Genomic DNA, 25,556 nt, shown 5'->3' with positions numbered 1-25,556 from the left:
GTATTTGGATTTCAGCTAATTTTGAAATGGAAGTTTTGAGCTCCAAATACAAAATTGTCAGTCATCTTGTCACAGAAATTTTACACAAAATGGAAACACAGAGGCTACACTTACCTATAACACTGGTGTTATTGCTTCTACCCCCAGTGACCATTCACCAGAGGAAAACCTACCAAGCCTGTTTTCTGTGATAGTAACAGACAGACTTTCTGATCAGATTTATAGAAACAGACTCATGACTTAGAATTCCTGGCATAGCCTTTTCAGTCTTGAGATCAACCTAGAAAAGATTTCCTACTCTATTTCTTTTTTGAGGAAGCATCACTTGAGATAACTAGATCATTCCATCATACTTGTTTAATCTGCACGCTGCTAAAACTGAAGACAAGAGGGCCAGCTAATCCTATCTGATGCAGAGAAATATCCCTAGGAAGTAAATTAACTGCCTGACCATTTGAGACAGCCCATTTTGCCAGAAGCTTGATATGGCAGGGTTCAGTTTGAGATTAAAACACTTCACACATCTACATCAGATCTGTACAGCTGCAGTTGGTGTCTGAGCACCATTCACAGTCAACGGGCATCAGGCAGCAGGGCTTGTACAGCATTTCTGATCCCTGATTGCCCCATGTCTGCTAATGGTTGAGCTCGGGCATCCTCTTGGCTCCACTGGCTGAAATGCATGGAACTCCATGAAATACAACAGGACTTCAGGCAATTCACATATTTCTAGTTAGAATCATAGAATAGTTTTGGGTTGGAAGGGACCTTAAAGATCATCTAGTTCCAATCCCCCTGCCACAGGCAGGGGCACATCCCGCTAGCTCAGGCTGCCCAAGGGCCCATCCAACCTGGCCTTGAACACCTCCAGGGATGGGGCAGCCACAACTTCCCTTGGCAACTTGTGCCAGTGTCTCACCACGCTCATGGCGAAGAAATTCTTCCTTACATCAAGCCTAAATCTGCCTCTCTCCAGTTTATACCTGTTCCCCCTTGTCCTATCACTACAAGCCTTTATAATAGTCCCTCTCCAGCTTTCCTGAAGGCCCCTTTCAGGTACTGGAAGGTTGCTATAAGATCTCCTCGGAGCCTTCTCTTCTCCAGGCTGAACAAGCCGAACACTTGCAGCCTGTCCTCCTACAGGAGGTGCTCCACCCTTCTGATAATCTTTGTAGCCCTCCTCTGGACCCATTCCAACACCTCCATATCCTTCTTATGTTGAGGATTCCAGAACTGGACACAGTACTCCAGATGAGGTCTCACAAGAGAGGAATAGAGAGACAGAATCACTTCCCTCAACCTGCTGGCCATGCTTCTTTTGATGCAGCCCAGGATACGGTTGGCCTTTTGGGTTGCGAGCACACACTAATGGCTCATGTCGAGCTTCTCATCAACTAGCATGCCCTAATTGTTCTCTGCAGGGCAGCTCTCAATCATGTCATCCCCCATCGCGTACTGAAATCAGAGATTGCCCCGACCCAGGTGTAGGATCTTGCACATGGCCTTGTTGAACTTCATGAGGTTCTCATAGGACCACTTCTCCAGACTGTCCAGGTCCCCCTGGATGACATCCCATCCTTTCAGTGTGGCAACTACACCACTCAGCTTGGTGTCATCTGCAAACTTGCTGAGGGTGCACTCAATCTCACTGTCTGTATCACTGATGAGATATTAAACAGCACCAGTCCCAGCACAGACCCCTGAGGGACACCACTAGTCACGGACTTCCATTTGGACTTTAAGCCATTGACCACTACTCTCTGAATATGACCATCCAACTAGTTTCTTATCCACCAAATAGTCCACTCATTAAATCCATATCTCTCCAATTTAGAGAAGAGGATGTTGCGAGGGACCATGTCAAAGGCTTTACAGAAAAAGTTATCACGTGCAGTGTCCTAAAATCTGTGTGCTATAATCTCAGCCTGAAATGCACTCCATTGGCATGTTTCAGATTTAGACTAATGAATGAGATTTTTCCTGAAAAGAATTAAAGACAAAACAGACTCTCAAATAACTTTCCATTGTAACAGATTTCTATTGTAACTGACTCAGGTGGCATTGCCTCAACACTCCCAGATGGTACAGATCAATAATAGCTGTTAATTATAACTCACTATTCCAAGTACTTTGGAATTTGCATTAGCTGTCTTCACACTAATCCCTGCTTTTTCTGATACTGAATACCTCCTATCCCAGAGAAACTGAAGAAACAATTGTAAAGTTAATGGTCCTATACATAAAAACTAATCAGATCATCCTACGGTTTTAAATGCCTGAACATAACTGAAGAACATCATAGTAAAAACAGAAATGGAAAAATTACATCCGTTATATTTTTGACAATGGCAACTTAATGAGGGGCATTATTTATTATGAATTCTTTTCATATTTGTGAGAAACCTGAAATATAATTATGCACCTTCCCATAAAATATTATGTCCCCACAGTCTTTTCTTTTCCACAGACAAAACTATGCAATAAATTCACAGAATCTGTCATCACCACACTCACTACAAGCTATAGTGCTACTTAAAAGCATGGCAAGAAACGGTTTTCTCCAATGTGACAAAGTTGATAAGAACGTATATAACTGAAATGTTCTCACACTGTTATTATCAGACAAAGAATGGGATTAAATGTCCAGTTAATCTCCATTTTCCCCTAACCAGAAAAAGGATAGCAGATATTAAGTCATATTTTTTAGCTGTACAAATTTACAGTTATTGGTTTAATTTCCAGTTTGAGAGGAAAATTCAAAAATGTTGTGTTTGATTGAACTGTGAAATCTGTGAAACCTTGAATTGGTCTCAGGGTCCTCAGTACAAATTCAGCAATAGAGGACAAAAGCTTTCCACTAATTTCAGACTAAGTATAAACTTTATGGGGAATCCCACCCAACTTCCTCAAAATTCCAAAAGAAAATGCTTTGCAAGTACTAGCAGTGCTTCACCCTCCACCTTTACACATAGCATATATTTCATATTACTGAGGAGAAAAGTGAATTCAGGAAAGTCTAAAATTGCTACTTTAAGTGATGACTTTCTGTATTTACATCAGCCCCTTTACAGGCACAATAAATTTTGATGTCGCTCCTCCTGAAAAAGACAAACATTCATAAAGCTATTTGGCAAAGCTATGTTCAGGAGTGATCAATTCATCCTTATGCATTTTTCTCCAACTAACCCCAGTTCTAATGCCTGAAACTAATTTCATATATATATTGCACAAGAGTTAATACAACCTTGAAAGATATAAATATTGAATTTTTCTTTTTACTAGTAACTGTTATTCCAGTAATCAAAACAATTGCAGTCACAGAAAACTAAATGCTTAAAACTGTTAAATTTTGTTAGCTTCCTAATATATGCACCGTTTGAGAATGTATGTTTTTTTTAGCAAGGGTGAGCATAGTCCATATTTTATTACTCCACATGTACTTTGTACATATATGTCATACATTATACTTATTACACATCTAACGTACCTATCCTGCATTTTGTATTCTCATTTATTAATGTATGCAAAGAGAGAAAAGGAAAGGAAGAAATGGGAATAAGAAAAAGAATCTCTCTGAAATTTCATAGCAAATAATCCATATTTCAGGTAAAGCAGAGCTGCGCTTCAGGTTAGATGCCTGGTAGTAGTATGCATTTATTTTTAATTCCCAGTCTTCAAAATACTCAAGCAAAACAATGAACAGGAGCCTTTCACTCACATAAAATCAGAATACATGTGCATTTAAAAGTATGGCCACAAGGTGGCTCTCAATACTCAGCATTGAAAACTAGATCTGAAAACAAAAAGAATGTTAGCTTTGTTTTCTTATTTATAAGGGATATATCTCATCTCACTTATTCGTAAAACATTTATTTCCACATCAGACAAATACTTTGAAGAAATTTTAAATTTACTTTGTTCATCAACATAATGTACCCTTATACAAATAATTCCAATGAGAGATTTCCACTTAATCTGTAACAGTATCACTTTCCTGTAGTCACATATTTCACCCCAAATCTAAGCCCTTTTGACAGTTGGAATTCATATGTACATAACTGAAATAATTTATTTATTACTTTTTGATTAATATATTTTTCAACTATTTACAAGTACTAGTTCTGTTACATGATGAAAACTACGTGAAACTTCTACATAGAACATGAATTTGCAAGAGGATAGTATCTTATACATCTTGGGTTTTTTTTACCAATATGTTCTAGCTATATGCTTTATGTTCTTAAATACCATTTTATTTTTCCTTTTACATGTTTGTTAATATTTGTGGGGTTTGTTGGCAACCTTCCATTCATTTCTGTAGTAATTTTAGTTTAAAAAATATCTCTACTTTCATTTAATGATTATTTTTCCCACAAGTGTGGAAATATGGTATTTAAAGAAACCAGACCATGTGGGAAAAAATAATAAATAGAGGTATTATTGTTAAACCAGTAAAGAATTATTACTCGATTCTGAACCAATGAATTTTAGACCTGTACAGTACACAAGAAGTATAGAAGTCTCTCGGAACCATCATGTTTGATATATTACATAGACAAGAGAGATTGGTCGTTACTTTAAGAAATATGCTTCCTCACAGGAACAAAATCAAAGAGAACATCTGAAAATAATTACAGTTGTTTTAAAATTAAAGGCCCATGGAGCAAGAGACCAGATATGTTTTCAATGCTATGCTGCAGTACAAACTTTTTTACTATACTATAGCTATTATAATACAGATATAGCTATTAGAACCAAGAAAATAATTTGAGTGTAAGGGATCATTAAGGAATTATAAGTAATGGTGGAAACTATATGAATGGTTTTTAACCCATGAATCAATGGGACAAATTCTCATATTCTTATTGCTTTAAGTTCCAGAATCTTGCAGAAAATCCACATCAGCAAAAAGTTAAACTGTGCTATGTTTTCTCTATGAAACACTATTTTGTGTTTTATCATGTCCTTAGGGCTTACTCCAAAGCAAACAGTCTCTTTCCCATTAGCTTCAATATGTTTTTCAATGAGATCCTTCAACTTCAAGCCAACTAGGACTCTGTTCAATTATTCAGCAATACTACAGTTTAAATGAAAACGATGCTAAAGGCTTCAAACTCTTCAGATTTCTGATTGCTGTCCTTAATAAACAGACATAGCACAATACTTGGAAAAAGTGATCTCTAGAATCAAAGACTTTGCATTGGAATTCTACATTTGATTACCAAATTGATGTATATCAAAGCCAGAGGTACTCTCACATACAGAAAACGTGCAGTATTTTTCATCCTTGATGCAACGGCCTTTGATTCCTGAGTTAACTGCTTTTATTATTTTTACAAAGAGTTTAGAAAGGCTTTTGGAAAGCTATTGATACTCTATATTCTAGAACCTAAGGGTTTGCCATCCACTACTAGGTTTTTAGCATTTTTCAAACAATTGTCAACAGTTCAGAACTTGCGCATTCATAAGCCACTGTTGAACTAACTTCCTACAGTTTTTAGCAATCTAAAAGAAAAAAGAATTTCTAGGATATACCAGTTACTAACCTAGAGGCCATAACCTTACAGAGAAATAATGACACATGGTGAATTCAAATTTAATTGAATCAAAATTAATCATACAGTGTTATTTATAGAAAATGACAGCTCCTCTTAGTACTTACTAGAAATCAACATGGCTTCTTCAAAAATGCCACTCAAGTTCATTATTATAATAGCTGACAATTTTTTAGAAAAGCTCTTACAAGTCCTTGCTTGGAAAAACCCTTCTGATTCAAAAGAAAAATATATCAGAAGCCTTGCTGCTTTCAAGGCTGAAGCATAATATTTCTAAATCAGAGGTTTAATTTGCCAGTGAAAACTGTGCAGCACCCAGGAAATATTGCCTCTCAAAAAACAAAGATGCTGCAAACTCTTTTGGTCACAAGTACTTTGTTGGTGTGCAGGGCAGACTACCTCAGGTCTTGCTGAGTTCCTGCCACCAGCAGCTGCACATAACATCTTTCCCCCATGTAACAACTATTGTGTTGCGCAGTTACAGAACACTCCTATTTATTTTTCTTATCTATAGTTGGTATTTGCTTGTTTGGAAAAAGTAACTTAATACATCTTTACTTATCTTTATGTACACAAACTTCATTTTGGTCTTAGTCCACTTGTATCTATTGGGAAACATGCACAATTGCCTGATTTTTTTTTTAGAACCTTTGCTAACTTCATCAAAATCTTCCAATATTTAGAGAATCTGTTGGACATTTGTCTCAGCAATTCATATTTTCTACCTTCTGTCATTGAAAAGATTCACTAGAGAAGTTCTGGATAAACGTTTGAAATCACATGTGTAGTATTGAGAGAGCTGGAGTTGTTTATCCTGGAGAAGAGGAGGCTGAGGGGAGACCTCATTGCGCTCTATAACTACCTAAAAGGGGGTTGTAGAGAGGAGGGTGCTGGCCTCTTCTCCCAAGTGACAGGGGACAGGACAAGAGGGAATGGCCTCAAGCTCCGCCAGGGGAGGTTTAGGCTGGACATTAGGAAAAAATTCTTCACAGAAAGGGTCATTGGGCACTGGAACAGGCTGCACAGGGAGGTGGTTGAGTCACCTTCCCTGGAGGTGTTTAAGGCACGGGTGGACGAGGTGCTAAGGGGCATGGTTTAGTGTTTGATAGGAATGGTTGGACTCGATGATCCGGTGGGTCTCTTCCAACCTGGTTATTCTATGATGCTATGATTCTATGATTTTACAGAAGTGATAAACAATCACAACGTAGACAAACTTATGTACAGATAAATATTTTCAGTAAAGCTTCTAGCATGTTTCATTAGACATTTTCAAATGTCTGGGCAGATCAGATATCTGAAAGTGGGATACCCAAAAGATATATTAGCATTTTGATTTCTATTGCAAGGGGCACAAAACATAAATGTGAGAAACCTCCTTGTGAGGTACTGAGAAGGACAGAACTACAGGGTACCTTTGCTACTCAAGCACCGTTAGAAATATGACAACTCCACTATAAGCTAACACCATACTTTATTAAAGAGGTAACAAAGAAATAAATATTTCATTAGAATTAAAATGGATAAATGGCTGACTGATTGTTGATATCAATGCAGAGAGAGCAAGATATCATAATGCCTATAATCATGTACTATTTTTAATAGATGATATATATATAAACTCTGATCTTTAATCACATTTAAGAGCCACTAACTTTGACTTAAGAAAACTAAATATTAAAAATCTTTGTGAAGATCTCCTAACTGTTACCAAAAAATCAAAATATTTTTCTGCAAAGGCAGAATGATGGTGAGAAGTTTTACTTGCCTAATTAGAACTGTTTCACATGTAAACTATACCAAAAAATAAAAATGCTAAGCCAAAAAACCTTCAAATCTGAAAATCTCGTGTAAATTTTTTGGAAAAGTTTCCAGGCCATATGCACATCATCTGCAAATATGTCAAAACAGGATCTGTCCTGCTTGTCTTTTGTTGTTTTTCTAGTTTATCTTACAGGTTAGGAATGATTTTTCCTAACAAAAGCCTGAAGCTGAATAAAACCACCGCCTGAAATGCCTTCCAATTAATTCCATGCATTTGGTCTCCAAATGTTCTAGCAATATCACTCTAGTTCTTAATATTCTCCTAATATCCCATTCTAGAGAATGCATTAGAAATGTTGACAACATTCATCTCAAATGGCTTTTCTATTTGGAGTTTGATAAATAAATGTGGAGTATGATAAATTCAAGGCCAGGCTGGATGGGGCCTTGGCCAACCTGATCTAGTGGGATGTCCCTGCCCATGGCAGGGGGGTTGGAATTAGATGATCTTTAAGGTCCCTTCCAATTCTGTGATTCTATGAAATACCAGGACATAGCACTTCTGAGTATTTAGAATTTCTTAAAATATTTACTACCCATGCTACGACTGTAACTTGGAGAAGAAAAAGATTCTGCTGGTTCCATAGCTGCTGGCAATACCACCTATAGCCATACAAGAGATCATAAGCCAAATCTTGCTTCTCAGTCAAGCTTGTTTACCTAATGAAGAAAGTTAGCATTTGACAGGAAAGAAGTACCCTAGGAAAAAACATACTCCAGTGTCAGCACTTTTCAGTATGTCTTACAGAGTACTAAAAATGAACTAGTTTAAGACCTTGTTCTACCAAAAGCCTAACAATCTTCTAGTAATTTGATGTGAATAAAATTTAAAGTTCTAGAAGTTTACAATTTTTCTATCTTTTAGTTTTATTGAGTAAATTTAATTCTTTATCTACTTGTACTGATATTGTCCAAGGTGAGGCCTGTTTGGTGGAATGGGGATGGCGAACTTCTAGTTTTTCTAAGAATTCATACATAACCACCAAAATTCACAATTCTCCTAGTATTGCTGTCTTCCTACATACACATTTCTAGCAGCTTCTCACAATCCATATACTTCCAAATATGCCTCCTGGTTTTCTTAGTAATTTTCTTTTAATTCCATACTGCAGAATAAGCTTCATTTTTGTTACCTACCAGTTTTCATTATCATTCATGCAGTTTGTGTATACTCTAGCTTTGACAAAAACACGATGCTGTTAGTCTAGTTCCCACTAGCATAATACATAAACTTTAGTTCTAGTTCTGTCTTTTGGTCAAATGAGCCAAAAATTACTAACATGCTACATGTGCAAAGATATATCCAAATACACACTTATATGATGCTCATTAAAAATCTTCGTAGTAGGATGAAAAGAACACTGGCTTTTAGCTTTTTTTGTGTGTCTTCTTTTTTTTTGGAAATCTTCTATAATCAGTCCCTGTTGGTTTTGATGTAACAATCTACTAGCAACAAAAAGAATTTTCTGAAATAATTAGGTTATTCAAAAGAGAATTGGTGAATTTAGGCAAAATTATAATTTTACATTGATAAAGGTGATATACAATGGTATCTGTACTTCCTAAATCATAGCCTTCTAAGGTTTTATACAACACAATGCTTTTCTCCAGGACAATGATTTCCAATAAGCAGGATTCTTCTGAGTCCTGGCTGACTTTTGAAATTCTGGTTCAAAGGAGCTAAAGATGAATACAAAATAACCAGAAGATAAAACTAAATGCTGTAGATATCAAAGCTTTCAAATCTTCTGGCCTCCTACTATGGAGAAACGATGATAATATAAAACATAAAGAGGATATGCTAAAAAACAGGGGCTGACTATACACGTCTTACAACTTAAATCAAAAAGAGAAATGTATGGCAATAAATATTTGGCAGCTCTCTGGAAAGAAGTCCACATAGCTTTCTGAAAGTATGCTTAATTACTTTTTAAGCCACTTTGTTTTCTCCAAAGCACCTCCAGTTCTCAGCATGTGGTACGAACAGACAGTGGATCAAATTCAATTCACTGACTCTTACCGGTTGCTTCTAATTGCTCTTTTATTTAAAATTCTTAAAAGTGTGCACTCATTTTACTCATTATTTCACAATTCATTTTAACTAGATATCATTGCAAGCTTCAGCACAAAATGCTTATGTCCAGTTCTGATCTACTCTACTTATTGTGCAAATAAACTAAAGGAACAGTTAAAAAGCCCAGCCAAATTTGCCCAAATTATAGTATTTTGGAGAGTAGGAAGTGGAAAGTGGATGATAAATGAAATAGCGAGCACACACAGCTAGACAATTCCATTGAACCAGAATCAATGTAAACTGTGTCTGGAAAGCTTTCTAATTTGAAAATAAGTGAAATTAAAAATATGAACTGAAGAGAAATCTAATATTTTTCTTCATCTGTTAAGAAAATAATGCTTTCTAAATGAAAAGTTGAATCAAGTATCTAAATGTACCTTGGGGAAAAAAAAACCTCAACATTTGCCACACTTTTTGTTCAACAGAAGGAAGTCTATCAATAGACAAGTGAACTGAATATTCCTTGCAACAGGTGAATTTATTTAATTGCACTTATTTTAATCATGTTTTTAAAGAGACAGAGTGAGATCATTTTCCATATTGCAGTGATGTTTTCTGTCAAATTAGGTGTTAAAGAACATGTACTTCTCAATTATGACAGGTCAAAAATTCAATTTTAAAATAATCACAGTCTAAAAAATCCTATATGATTATTGTATTATTTTATACAATATAAATAAATAAATTCACATGAACCCTCAGAAAGTGAAAGAAACATGGTGAGTTAATAGCGATAATCCAAAGGAAAAACATCAAGTAACCCTAGAAGAAAGCACTTCCTATTCTACAGGATAACTGAACTACAGGTTTTGTTCTGAATTTTATTTCAGGAAAGGCACCTACAAAGGGTGTCCTGTGATGGCCTGCATCTTTAAAGCAATGAACAACCACATAATGGAGGTTTTTTTATGTCGTTCATTTACAACCCCAATGAACAGTACTTTGAGGCTTTTGCAAGGTTCCTTTATAAGTCAGCTGTGATGCTGTAGAAAAAGCTAAATTGAACACAATTCACTGGACCTTGGAAAATTTACTTTGTTTTTTTCCTGTAAAAGAAATCAAATACAGCTTCTAATAGAATGTTAATCACTGAACAGTATCAAGTTTGCTTGAGAATAATGTAATTATCATGAAATTTAAAGTACAACTGATCACAAGCAGCACTCACTGTCAGTGCACAATACAGAAAACCCACAAATTCTTATTTACTGTTCAGTAATTTCTCTTCATTACTAATACCTACTGTAGCTACACTATTTCTCGACACATGAATTCCTAAGTAGATAGGATCTCTTTAAATTCTATTTCTAGTCAGCATATGGTTTCCATATGAAGCTAGTTAAATTGCATGTGACCAAAACCATTTGCCAGTATGGTTGGTATATCTGACAAAGAAGAGGTGCGTGAAAAATATGATTATTGTCTACAGTCTCGTTGTGAACATATTGCACAAGATTATGCATTGCAGCCAAGAACTAACCGGCACATCTTCGAAAAGCTATGCAAGACCTATAGGTCATTAGTAATTTAGGGATTTCTCTTTTTTTAATTTTAATTCCTTGCCTGGAACAATCCCTAGGGACTGGAAGCAGCTGAAAACAGCTGAGCCAACCAAGCTCCCGGAAGGAGGGCTAGAGATGGGCTAGGGCAGAAAGCATCTCCACTGACTTTAATATTATCTTATTATTTATTTTTGCTGGAGTGTTCACAAGTGATCAGATATTGCCAGCCTTTGAACTTGCTAAATGACAGAAGAAAACATGATGAAAAGGGAGCTTTATCCTCTCAAGAAATATTACGTATTTTTAATATATACCAGAGCTTCATTACAAATGGTGAAAGCAAGCACTGTCAAATATAAAAGCGGGTAGTAGGCTGTGTTACTGAAGTGGAAAGAGTGCAGTCTTGTTTTCCAAACTTGTGAATATGAAAAAAAAAAATACTGAATTTTTTTTTGTTTTGTTTTGCTTTTCCCTCCCAAATGGCTTTGCATATCTATTTTCATATTCATACATACTTTGTGTAACAATGAGATTTTGAGTTGAAATCATCTTACCCAGGGAAGCTATCAACCAATAAATAGTGCAGAAAGACCTAGCAAACCTTTTCTTTTTGACCTGGATTATATGCTAAAATATTCTAGCAGCTAACTGAAGAACTGAAGTAGATTTTCATAGTCAAAGGAAAATGGAATGTTGTGTGGCTTTTCTCTCTGTCAGTGCCCCTGAATGAGGTTAAAACTTCAGGAAAGACAAGGAGACCACAAAATCTCATGTAAGGAACAGCAAAAATGCGTAGGAAAATGTTTAAATACTTTTAATATATTCACTTATTTATGTTGAAATAAGTTAGTTTTTATCAACATTTATGCCTATTTTAAAGGAAAAAAAATACATATATGCTGCTACTGACTGAAAACTTCTGTGACTGCAGAATCAACGAAATAGCTTGTTAAAGCTACTCACTGCAGTAAGCAATATCATAGCCTGACAGCAAGGAACCTCTGCTAGTCTAATACAGCTCCTATATCCCAGAGAGAAATGAGTTTCAGTGTGTTTTAATTAGACATGAAAATAAAATCTTACAATTAAATCAAATTAACTATTAAAAGCATTATTTAAAACAATACATCTTTGATTTTCATTTTCTGTATTTACAAGCACAAATAAAGAAGACATTTAAAAAAATTGACTGAATACAAATGCTGCACTACCTTGCAGGAGGCTGTGATAGATTTCTTTTAAGGAAAGAAGCTTAATCATATTATAACTATGACAACAGTTGCAAATGATCTTACAAAGTGCATTTAGTATTTAATAAGAAATTTTATCAACAATGAAAGGGGATGCTATAGGCAATGCATTATCCTACAGTTTATCAGAGCATTTCCATGGAGGATTAGTAAGAAAGGTATTAAATCTTACATTTACAGTGATGAAATCCATTATTGATTTTAAACCTGAGTAACTCTGAAATTGCTGAAATGTTGTGTACAAAAGCATAAAATGTCTTTTTGGAGTTCCTTGGATAAAATAAATTTAGTAGCCCTGTCAGCTGTATTCTCAACCTCAGAGATCATTCTAGAAAAAGGTTTGCTAACCCGTTTTGCTTCTAGGAGTCCCATTACTAACACAGCATATCTTCTGGAAGTAGAACAAATATTCATGAGGCAGCTTTCCAAAGATAAACAGGATAAAACTATGCATCGTTGCATATCAAGTTGACACTCATGATAGATAAAACAGAATATATGATCAAGCCCATAGATTGGGGGGAAAAAAAAGTCCATTTTATTTTTCACAGGATAGCAGAAGAATGTTACTTGTTACCTCACTGCTGTAACTATCAGATCTCGAGAGACAAGTGAACGAATCTGAAATCCTTGGATCAGAGAATGGCTTTTAGAAAGATAACAGAATTCAATCTATACTATATATTCTATACTTTCTGATTCATAATAGAAACACTAGAAAATTCCTGTCAACCGCATACAATGTACAGGAGTACATGGAACTACAAAATAGAAAATAGAACTACAAATGTAAAGCCGTGCAAATACGACTTCTAGAGTGACACTTAAAAAAAAAAACTATCATAATAACAGAAATATACATCAAACTTCAAATGTTTTTCCTTTTTAAAGGTCAGGAAAAGCAAAAGCAAAAAGAAATTGTTTACTGTGTCTGCCAACTTTTGATTTCAGTTTACAGTAGGTAGTAACTAAGTTAACTCTAATACGTAAAAAACCTGGAGGCAACATTTTTCTAATGCTCACAATACATTTTTCTGTAAATAGACCTATCTAAAACCTAAATGTCCATCTAAATAGCTCATAATACTAAAATTTCACTAAAGCTCAGGATTCATTAAAAAAGTATGATCACTCACACATTTTTCTTTAATTTGTCAATTGTTGTGACCACATCATCTCATGAATTTTGTTTCTGACTTTTAAGAAGGACTACCTAATATAATATCCCATGAAAGAAAAATAAAGAGCTTTGTTCCATTCTCTGAGAGATAATTAGCAAGTACTTTTCAAAAGTAAAAAAACCCACAGTAATTATAAAACAAATAGGGAAATTCAATATATGTTTGACATTTAATATAGCCTAATATATTTGAATACATATCCTCATCTTATTTTTATAGTTTTTAAATGGCATATCAAATATTAGATGTGTTATTAGTAAAACAAAAATAAAATGAGGATTTGCTCCGAAATAATTAAATGTCAAACAAATGATTACACATCAAATATTTGATGAATGTTCTCTAAAAATTAATTTCTAATAATTTAAAAACATTTGACAGACAATTAAGAGGATTAGTAAAATTGGTTTCAAATTTTAAAGGCCAGCAAATAATACAACGCTTCTAACTATTCTATCCTATTCTTCAGTTCCTTCTATGTGTTCAAGTAGCCTCTACGTATACTTGCTGTGTCTAGACTAGAACACACATGATCTGAGCATTACTTATTCTTTTATGTCATACACTTGATTTCATATGTTTCTCAATATCATCTTCATTCATTACACTGAACACTGTATATGGAATACAAAACAAGGTTTGTATTACATTATCAAGAATATTCTCTTCCAGGTATTGCTAAATTTCATACCAAATGAAATGGCAAGACTGAATGGCCTGTTGCCTGATAATTTTGGGAACTGTGCCAATAAACATCCCTTTATACGCAATGGCTTTTGTCAGACAAACTTGACATTATCATTATGAAGCTTAAATTAATCACTCTGCATCATACAGCACTGATATAATACAGTTAGACTTCTGTCAGAAATTTAATTTATATGGTATGGCGCTGGGAGTTTAGTACTATACAAAATGAATTTCACTTATTAAGGAGATTAAAATTAGGCAATGATGATCAAAGAAATTAATTGAATGTAGAAACTTTAGCTTAGTAGAATGTCTAATGAGGTTCTCCAGAGATACAATTTGATCCATGGATATTTCATATTTTTACTGGTGATCAAAAATTTAAAATGTGACCATGTTGATTGAAGGTAGAGTTTGGACAACTGAAGCACTCTGAAGTAACGGTAAATGCTTGCAAGGACAGATCAGTTCCACAATGCCATTTGGCTAACCTACAGGTAGAGCTTTGAGATATCTGAGAACAAAGACCCTAGGCTGTGTTTTGAGCATGGATTTTAAAAAGAATCCCAAAAAGCTCTTACAAGTCATGTGTTTTATCATGGTAATACACAATGTATTGGATAAGATGTATTTGTATAAGGTATAAGAACTGCTGTTTCACGTCAGAATGAAAGTTTGTCTACAGCAGTTGTCTCTGAACAGCAAAAGCCTAAGGAAGAGTATGTATCAATGCTCCTCCCAATATATTCTCCTGGCCACCAGAAATTCGTCATTAAGAGATTACTGTGTAGCTTGATCCACCTCTAATGACAATTCACTATAATTTAAATGAATAAGAACTTTCACAGTGAGAAAAATTAACCAGTGAAAAGATCAGCATGAGATCCCAGGTCTCGATCAGTAGGCAAGTCAGTTAAGACACGAGGAATGACACACATCAAGGCTGTATATATCTTGCTGAAGCTCAAACAGAAATTCAGGCCCTGCTCAATTCTTTACATTGCTTTATAAACATCTCACAACATCTAGTCCTTCTTGTCCACAAAAACTATCAATCCATTAGTCTGTCTCTGCAGCATTTCTACAACTCTGGCTCATTCTGTTCAGAACTACACTTGGCTGCAGTAATAATGTTTTTTGTTTCCTTCCCACCCCCCTGACAGTTTTAATGCTAGAAAAGTGTACAGTTATAATTCCTGGTCACAGTCACTTACACATATATTTTTAGTCTCTGTCTGCACACCTACGTGCCACTGGAGTGCTTACCCTAGCCAGTAAACCTCTCCGGTATTAGAATTAGCAGTGGAGAAGAAAATTGCTACACTTTCAGGTTACCTGAACGTAGACATGCATTGCACATGCTTCATATAGTGCTATTTGAGCCTTACGTGTTTAATTACGAAATGACTTAATTGGAGAAGAAGTAGAAAGGTAGTGGGGAAAAAGTCTCTTTATCGAAGCTTGACTTCACTGTCTCTACCTGATACACTTTGAAATCTTTAGACATTTTAGTGCAGAAAATTACTACGACAAAACATGAGATTAGAAAAGATAAGTCCATCTTTGATAAAATGAACATACATTACTGTTGTTACTAGTCACTTCTGTTAGAAATTGAGACTGAACAGTAATAATTTTAATAAAAAACCCCACATGCTCTAATCACCCAAATCTTTGGTCTACTCATATGTCTTAATATGTTAGCCTTAATTGCTCAGCAAAATGTTGTTAGTATACCACTCATTTTATGATTATTGATGACTGTTTACGCAGAGTTGCTACCTGGCAGCGTATATATCTTATTTGATTAGCATCCTTATTGTGATAACTATATATAAATAAAAATAGGGCTCAAAAACATATGCTGTGACATAATTTCTAAACTTGATATGCATTTTTATTTTAAATGAGAACAAGTTTCCTATGAACAGAGAAAATGTATTAGATTTCCTTTATATCTAAAAAACTCCTTTTGTAGGTAATATTTATCAGGTAACAGAGGCAAAACCAACAAAATACCTGTTTTTTATGTTAAGTAAAATAATTTAACTTTGGTGAATGGATCCTGGAAAAGGATGAATGGAAGTATGTAGAAAAAGTTATTGGTGATGTTTTGCCACAGGCTTCAGTATAACTAGGCCTTCACTCTGTTTTTATGATTATCATTACTAATTTATTCATGGGTGTCATTGAAGAAGCCCCTAAGTACACTGCAGTATATATTTTGTCTAATACAATAACACCACTACCACCAATTATATTTTTTTCAGGATCTAGGTCATATTTACATGCATAAGAAGTAAAATAATGTGAATTTGCATTAATGTAAAATGTGCATATCACATATATTGAACACTGAAGGAATTAAATGAATTATTCTGTCTGTTGATAGCCATTTTAAGACTTGAGGCAGCCACAACAACATTATGTGAATGCTGCTGAAGAACACAATTCTCTCTCATTCACTGCTATGCTCTTCACACCCCTTCTTTCTTATCAGTCCTTGGTTGTAAATTTGTTCTGTGCTTACGAGTCATACTTCATGGTCTTGCTTTCCAAGACAATCATCACTGGCTTCATTTGTAACGGCATTTGGTCTAAACTTTTGGACTTTTCCTATATACTAATTCTTAAGAACATATCACATCCTGTTGGGAAAAATTCTATACTTTCTCACATTAATCTTTCATATTTCACTTTCTCCTGTAAGATACAAGAACACTTGGAAGTATTTAACTATTCAAGTCATACTGAACTTGTTTCTACAGCTTCTTCTGAAAAAGAATGATGCTCGTAGTTTCATGTTAAAACGCTAGTTTCCCAACATAAAAGTTCAAATTCCCTTCAGAATTTGCTTAGAATAACAAGCACATTTCACATGAATACACATACAGTGACAATATTTTATTCACATTTTGTATTTATAGCATTTAAAGCTAAGCTTACAGTTTTCCCATTTCTTGCATCATGATGTTAAGTTATGAGAAGGTGAACTCCTCTCTATTCAAGCCATTTGTACAGTGTAAAAGCAGAGAGATTTGTCTACTTCATGGAAACTTCTCAGGGGATTCTACCATGCAATTCTCTGAATAAGTCGAAGACTGCTCACCTGAAGACCACAGTCCAAACTCTTGCTGTTTATCAACACTGCCTTCCTCTGAATATTGAGCCTAATAGCTCAATTGTCATTCATGGCAAGAGTTACCTCCAGTTCTTCCCAGCAAGCCAAGTAGGAGTCTGGTTGGATTCAAAAGCTGTCTCTAAATGCAGCCTATGAACTTCATGGGCCTATGAACCTCATAGCTTGAATAATGCTATCCCCTGAGGAGATGGTTGAAAATGAAAATGAAGGCTGGTCAGCAGGAGACTTCTGCTAGTAGCTCCTCATAAGTCATATTTAAAGCTGCCTGGAGGAGAGGGACCTGGGGGTGTTGGTTGACAGCCGACTGAATATGAGCCAGCAGTGTGCCCAGGTGGCCAAGAAGGCCAATGGCATCTTGGCTTGTATCAGAAATGGCGTGACCAGCAGGTCCAGGGAGGTTATTATCCCTCTGTACTCGGCACTGGTGAGACCGCTCCTCGAATACTGTGTTCAGTTCTGGGCCCCTCACCACAAGAAGGATGTTGAGGCTCTGGAGCAAGTCCAGAGAAGAGCAACGAAGCTCATGAGGGGGCTGGAGAGCAGGTCTTATGAGGAGCGGCTGAGAGAGCTGGGGTTGTTTAGCCTGGAGAAGAGGAGGCTGAGGGGAGACCTCATTGCTCTCTACAACTACCTGAAAGGAGGTTGTAGAGAGGAGGGTGCTGGCCTCTTCTCCCAAGTGACAGGGGACAGAACGAGAGGGAATGGCCTCAAGCTCCGCCAGGGGAGGTTCAGGCTGGACATTATGAAAAAATTCTTCACAGAAAGGGTCATTGGGCACTGGAACAGGCTGCCCAGGGAGGTGGTTGACTCACCTTCCCTGGAGGTGTTTAAGGCACGGGTGGACGAGGTGCTAAGGGGCATGGTTTAGTGTTTGATAGTAATGGTTGGACTCGATGATCCGGTGGGTCTCTTCCAACCTGGTGATTCTATGATTCTATGATATCCACTACGTCCCCATGGACAGGTGGCCCATAACAGACCTCAAACACAATATCCCTGTCTGTTCCATCCTGGTCCAACCCTGAACCAGCCAGGAGCTGCATATGGCCAGTTTCACTGCGGAGGTCTGCACAGACAAGGATCTAACAAGGTTTACAGTTAGACTCTATGATCTTAAAGGTCTTCTGCAATCTGAACAGTTCAGTGATTCTGTAACCGAGAGCACAACTCCCTCTGCTCCTCTTCCCTATCTGTCCTTTCTAATATGATACATAAGATGCATTGCCTCAGAGATGTAATCTGCCTGTTATAGCCAAAAGTGTTAAGTATGTTCTGTCAAAACACACTCACATTATGCATTATTTTCTGAAGCAGCTAGAAATGCTAGAAACAGTTGATTCGTCCTTTTGATGTAGTGTAGACTAGTCCACCTTCTAAGAAGTCATTACAGTACTATGACTCCAGGATTTCCTGCCCAAGCTGAAAAGCAGCCAGGAAAGAGGCTAACCAAAAGCAGGACACCCTAGCAGCATAAATTCTGGCAACCAAAAGTTCACTCCCTCATGGAAATGGGTTACTGGGAGCAGACAGCTGGTTTGAATGCATTATATTGGCAGGTAGCACATGATCTAAGGATGATAAGACAACTACTTTAAGAATGGATGACAACTTCATTAAAAAAGCATCCTGATCTTAAATGTGCTCTTCATGATTAAAAAAATGAAACAAAATCTCCTTACTAGCATTGCAAATTGCATCTTAATGTAAAAGTCACTGACATCTTAAAAAAAAAAAAGCAGTCAACACTGGTCCATACTTTATATTATTCTGTGTTTAAAGATTTGTCATAGTGTCCGCTCATTACATACAGGATGTAGAAGACAGAAGAAAGAGCAAGTAATTTTGGAGCAGCCTTGGCAGGGTGGTTGAAACTAGATGATCTTCAAGGTCTCTCCCAATTCAAACCATTCCATAATTTTATGATTTGTTATTTTACTCAGTATCTCCTAGACTTCAGTGTGATGCATAAATACTCTTAGAAAAATAAGTTATTTCAGATATGCAGTCAACCAATCCAAAGGCCATCTCATCTATCACTCTCTTAATTTGTACAATAAATGCTACCTTAAATCACTATGTAATCACAAGCAGCAATAGCCTGTATTCCAAATAGGCTTAGAACTTTTCTCTGCAACATTCTAATGGTTCCCATCAACATAAGAATATGCTTTCTAATTCATTCAATCCCAGAATGAAGAGAAGAACAAAACAGCAGTAGTTTTCACTGAAATACAGAACAAGCTGGGAAACTACTACTTTGACAGATACCTCACACAATATGCCCTGCTGAAATAAGCATATAATTTTTTCAAACTACTTCAGCAATAATTGGGAGTGTCTAAATAAACACTTGTACTTTCAATAGCTTAAGAGAAAAGTATATATTCCCAGAAGCTCCAAAATACTTCATCTATTCCTATCTTGGACTGAAAACATTAATTCTAGGACTGTAAAGAATATCAGTGTAAATTATTTACTTACTTGTTTTTCAGCTTGTCCATAATCTGATCCTTGGGGTGACAAAAAGTGACAAATATGACCATTGTTTTTTGCTTTCTCTCGAAGACCCATAGCAGTTCGTACTGTGGCATTTCTAGCATGAACAAACACCATCACCTTGAAGACAGAAAGAAACAGGGCTGATAAGAAATAACATAAGTCTTAATCAAATAATGAAAATAGGCAGGTGGTCCTGCCTATATTACATTTAATATTTTCAAAGAGCTTTTAAGAAGGTTCTCTTTCTTTTTAGTTCTTTAGTTTTTAAAAGATAGAGAACAATTTTTGGCAAAAAAACCCCAAACCAACAGTTGGCAGTTTTCACAAAATACAGAGATTACCACTAATGTAAAGGGTTGTGTTCTCTGACACATCCTAAGTGATTTGGAAATAAACAGTGAGGTGACGTTTCCTGATGGTACAACTTGACTGCGTGATACAGTTGAATATAAAGAACTTCAGGAGGATATTGTTGTCTCACACCATTGGACAATCAAAAAGATGAATGAATTTAAGCACCAACAAGTGCAGAATACATGTAGGGATACAAATTTTAAACTAAAATATAAGATTATGGGTTTTAAGTCATCACTCAGGGAGATCCCTTGGAAACATTGTGGACATTTCCTTGAAAATACCAACTAAGAATTGAGTGCTAATCAATAATTATTTTTACCCATGTCTGCAGCAGGTTTTGGAAACACAGTTGGGTATCATCCAACCAACACCCCTGTCACTTGATTATGGTTATAACCTTCACGTATGGTATCTGAACCAAGAGACAGCAATAAGATGTTAATACTTATTCCTTTACACACGTATATGAAGTGTGTATTAAATTTAAGATTCACTGTAAGGCACATTTGAGATGAATCTTGGCATTAAGCCCCCAACTGATGTAGAAACGGAAAACATCACTTAGTTCTAGTGTAGTAACAGTACTGAATGTCTGGGAAAGGTATACTATAGAAAACACTTTCTGTATTGTCCCCCTAAGCACACTGTATTGTCCAGGGTTTGCTTAAATTGACCTCTTAAATTGCTTAAATTGTGTTGGTTAGACAATTCTTCTGTTTGATCAAGTACAACAATTTCTGTGTTCTTAACACTCACATATAGAAAAAATTGAGTGTTGGACTCTTGAGAAAATAGCAAACGCCGTTTTGAAAGTCCATCTAATCTTAATTAAAACTGTAACTATGGAGTTGCAGTTCTGTTTTAAGGTAGTTTCAGTTCAATGCTAAGATTTGTAAGTCAGTTTCCAGAGAGCCCTGGCCTTTTGGCACCATCATGCAGGTATCAACTTGCAGTATATAAATTGAATTACTTTAAATGAAACACTATTACCAAAGTGGCAGTATTCGGGATATAATTAAACAAGTTATTGCCTCTGTTCTTAACTTGGAAGTTAAAAATTTAATTATAGTCATATAATGTACAGATAATTTTATATAAAAGTAGACATAATAGTCGTGAATTTATATAAATTATAAATTTATAATTAAAACCAAGCAAATTAATTCAGGTGTCAGAGAAGAGATAAAAGAGAAACAGTGTGTGCATAACATTACTGGCAGGAACTACTATTCACTTTGTTTTAGCTTATTTGATACATCTTTCCATCATAAATTTAGTAACACTGTGACTCCTACAACTATTAGCTTTCATCTGAGTAGAATTATTCTCAGATACATGTCACAGTTTGCAACATAAATTTTCTCTAACTTAAAAACTACATACTGACAAAATATTTTAAAAATTTCTTGGAAAAATAAGAGAACCACAATGTAACTAAAGTACAGTGTATGTCCCTTCTGTCTTCATTAATGTCTTAAAGATTACTTGTCTATTTATGTATTTGTATACCTTTTTTTATAGACAGTTGGAATAAAAATACATAACTACTGAAAACAGCAATTTCCTTTTATGAACAGATCCCTTATACCTTCTTCCATGAATTCTCACTTATTATAAACCCTGTATCAAAAGTTTATCTGAAAAAACCTACTTCACTTCTAAAGTCATCTTGGTTTCATATTTTACTAATTTCTTCTAACAGAACTTCTCAGTGAGAGGTAGACAGATAGCATGATTAAAAAACTCAACAAATTAGAGATGCCCAATCTTGAGGTTAATGTTTACTTCAAATGACTGTACATCACCAAGTATGTTTGCAAAGAACTAGTCCTAGCTAAAAATTGTCATGTAACACTTGTTGAGCTCCCCCCCCACCCCCAATAAAATAGTTAAGCATTTACCAAATACATTGTGAGACAACAGTATAGTCTTAAGAGGGTTAATTTAGCCTGTCCTAACTGTGTCAGAGAACATAGTATTTCGGTGGCAAAATCTCTGTGCATTAAATTATGCAAATAATTTAGGAAAAGCAATTTAGAATAGAGAGAAGTGGTTCCACAGCCACAAGCTGTGTAATTAGATCTGTACTCTGCAGTTCAAAGCTAGCTCTGCTGTACATAGCCCTAGCGCTGAAAGTGTCTGCTGCTGCTCTCCTGAAACCAAAGCTTTTAAATAATAAAAAATACACAAGAAAGGAGTCTGTAGCTAGGTAACCTCCCCAGATTTTTTTTAAAGTATTAAACAAATCAAATGCTTTCACCAAAGGCTTCATTTAAAATTCACAACAGGAAGTGCTTGCATTCCCCAGGTGTTGCATATTCCAGGCTGCAATCTTTCTCAAATGTGTTAGTGCATCACCAAAGCACTGAAAAACATGCTATTATTCAAAATACCTATGAAAAGTAGTATTTTTCTAAAAGATGCATAACTAGACACTAGTAGTAGCACTTATATTTTCACTCAGAGGAGAAAGAATAACCACACTACACAGACATGTAACGAAAGTGTCATATAATATTATATCATTATAATCACATATTTGAAAACCCTCGCCTTTCTTTCTGACTGGACAATACAAATGCTTGTACTCACTTTTGCTGCTGGAAAATGTGTCTTTCAAACTAACGTTCTCTGTGATAACTCCAAAATGGTGCATTCACCTTTTCGTGGAAGCATACTGACTCTTTCAAATATCTTACTATCTTGTTATTAGAGTGCTGGTCACTCAAGTGCTTGAGATAAGCATCTCTGTTTTACTTAACACCTTTCCTCTATGACTGAAGGCCTAGGTTTTGCCAGACACTTAGGATCACTCCTCTCTATGAAATTAAGATGAAAGAATGAATATATTTAATGAAATGTCAGTACAAATTATGTAGTTTCAAGACACTGTTTGGCTTCATCCAGCTAAATCCTTCTAATGTTCTTTTATGTCATATTCAGTTCTTGACCTGGGTATTACCTTCTACTTAAAATGAACAGTTAGGGATATGGATCAACAGATCAATCTATTCAACAATTTTCTTCCTTAAGGTCACCATGAAACTGCCTCCAAGTGTTACAAAACCCGATTCCTAATAAGGATTTTTATTTACCTAATTACATTTCTATTTAGATATACGAAGTTCTAAGGGTAATAACTCCTATTTAGTTTACAGATATTATTACTATCGTAATTATGCACTTGCTAATTTATTTGTCTGTAATAAAACTACTTCTTAAAGACATCTGACCTGCAATTTCAATTTCAGTATTTTGTTTTTAACGTGGAAATTTATTCTTTACTTAAGATGTACCCACCATAATGAATACTATATCATACAGTCCCATGTAATTTTTATTATTGCTCATGAAATTCTATGTAAAAAGCTACAGTAAGGATGTTATATTGAATAACTTCCTTAGTTTGGCCTTTGTGCTCTAAATCTATCCATAATAAAGGGTCTACTGTCATACACTATCATCTTTCCTACATTCTTCATTTTAATTACTTTTATAGTTTCCTTCTTGATGTACCTCCTGCTCTGTCTTCTCTGAATTGTTATAATCTCTATTCTAATTCTTAGTATAAACTTAGCTGGTCTTGGTTTTATTTTCTTCCTTGTCTTTCCTCTGCTTGTGTTGTATTGTCTCTAACAAAATATGTTCCCACTTAAGCACATCCTTTTAAACACAGAACTTGCAGAACTATTACCATTTAAAAATGTTTCTGTAGGTGTTATAAGTATTTAACAACTTTGTATTAGCTGCAAAAGAAATACATTTGGAATAGTCCAAAGAGTTCCAACGATGCTCCCATATATATTTTAACATATCTTTTTCTTGCTTCTATTTAATTTCTAAACATTCTGAAAACTTACTGTCTCACTGATTTCCAAATGTCACAAGATGATTTAAAAGGTGTGCAGAAACCCCCATGAGAGGTAGACTCCACCACAAAAAAAAATGACCTTACTACTGTTAGTTATTAAATTTACTTTTTAGAATTATATCTAACAAGACATTTTAGCCTAGGGAGACCAAGGAATTTTTCTTTAACTGGAAGTTAATATGTTTTCTTCCTCACTTGCTGACTTTTTCCCCCCCCCTTCATTTAAAATTATAACCTCAACTGTGCTCCTGTTAGTCAGGTTACAGACATGATTTTCTTGTCCGTTTTGAAGACAGGAATAACATGCTGTCTTTCAGTTCTGAAGAACCTCCCCGATCACTGAGGTCTTTCAAGATTTATAATAAGTGGCTCTGCAATGTGAAAACAACCAGCTCCTTCAGCACATGTGGGTGTCTCCAATCAGGTTGCATGGATTTATGTAAGGGTAAGCATAAGGATAAGTCTTTACTCTAATCTTTCCCACTTGTCTTGGGGACCTTGGGATTCCTGTAGGTAAATTTTACCAGCAAAGACCAAGGTGAAGAGGTCATTGAGTAGCTCAATCTTCTGCATGTCTTTTGTCACTAGCTTTCCTGCCCTATTCAGCAAAGAGTCATCATTTTCCCTTCTTGCTGCTGCCGTACTAGTGGAAGTCCTTCTTGTTTCCCTTCACACTCCTTGCCAGATTCACCTCCAGATGGGGTCTGACTTTCCTAATCCTCCTTCTGTGTGCTTGGACAGTGCCTTTGTATTCCTGGCAATAAAATAGAGCCTTTGGTGATATCAAACCTTTACATTGAAAAATAGTTAGCATGCATGCAGCAGCACTAATGGGAGGATGCTCCTGAGTAAAAAGTACTTGTCCATATGAAATGACTCTTCTTTTATACCTATATAACAGTTATACAAGAATCCCACTAATGTATGCTGATTGGCTTGTCTGATTTAATCTACATTATGAAGTTCTAACTTATTAATTACTTTAAAAACTGTTAGTGCTTGTGTTTACAATCTTCTTTTATTATAGTTTGAATTACATTAGATGGTCTATAAAATAAATGCTCAGTTATGGAATCAATGCTTAAATATGGATTCTGGGCAGTAAAGGAAACCTGTTCCTGAACAGTATAATGTGATCTATGCTATCTTGAATTTGTAGCATTAGCCAAATACATGACAAAATGCAAAGGAAAAATGAATAGAGTAAAAATAAAAGTAAAGGGCAAAATATTCAATAAGAAAAACAAACAATACTTCACTGACTCCTACAGGTAGTAGAAATTATTCTGAATTTTAATTGACTGGATAGAAATAGAAATAGGAAAATCTATTCTTGTATAGAAAATTAAGCGAGAATAGCTAGTCTATTACTATGCAAATATATGTCATTAAGCAGTTAACAACTGCATTTTTGCAGATGCCAATGGACTTGAACGACAATTATTATTCAAAATTATAAGCAGCTTTTACTGTGTCTTTTTTTAGAAAAACAAGATGGCGTAGTAATTTGTTTCAAGCATTTCCCTTTGTCCTGTCCTGATATTACCTATTTCAACTTTGTAAAATAAAATAGGTTTTTACAGTATCATAAATTAAATTTTTGACAAATAT

At 35.4% G+C, this 25,556-nt stretch overlaps 1 protein-coding gene across 1 annotated transcript in view; it reads right to left on the bottom strand.

Annotated features, from left to right (window-relative positions):
* ASCC3 (activating signal cointegrator 1 complex subunit 3) overlaps window positions 1-25,556 on the bottom strand; it is a 277,171-nt gene that overhangs the window by 114,753 nt on the left and 136,862 nt on the right. The window contains exon 14 of the mRNA XM_069851132.1: window positions 19,700-19,834. Coding sequence (XP_069707233.1) covers window positions 19,700-19,834 — 135 coding nt within the window. The remainder of the gene's footprint in view (window positions 1-19,699; window positions 19,835-25,556) is intronic.

This window comes from Phaenicophaeus curvirostris, chromosome 2 (genome assembly GCF_032191515.1).
Source record: "Phaenicophaeus curvirostris isolate KB17595 chromosome 2, BPBGC_Pcur_1.0, whole genome shotgun sequence".
Classification (NCBI taxonomy): Eukaryota; Metazoa; Chordata; class Aves; order Cuculiformes; family Cuculidae; genus Phaenicophaeus; species Phaenicophaeus curvirostris.
Note: the sequence above shows the minus strand (reverse complement) of the source record. Positions and strands in the feature narration are given on the sequence as shown.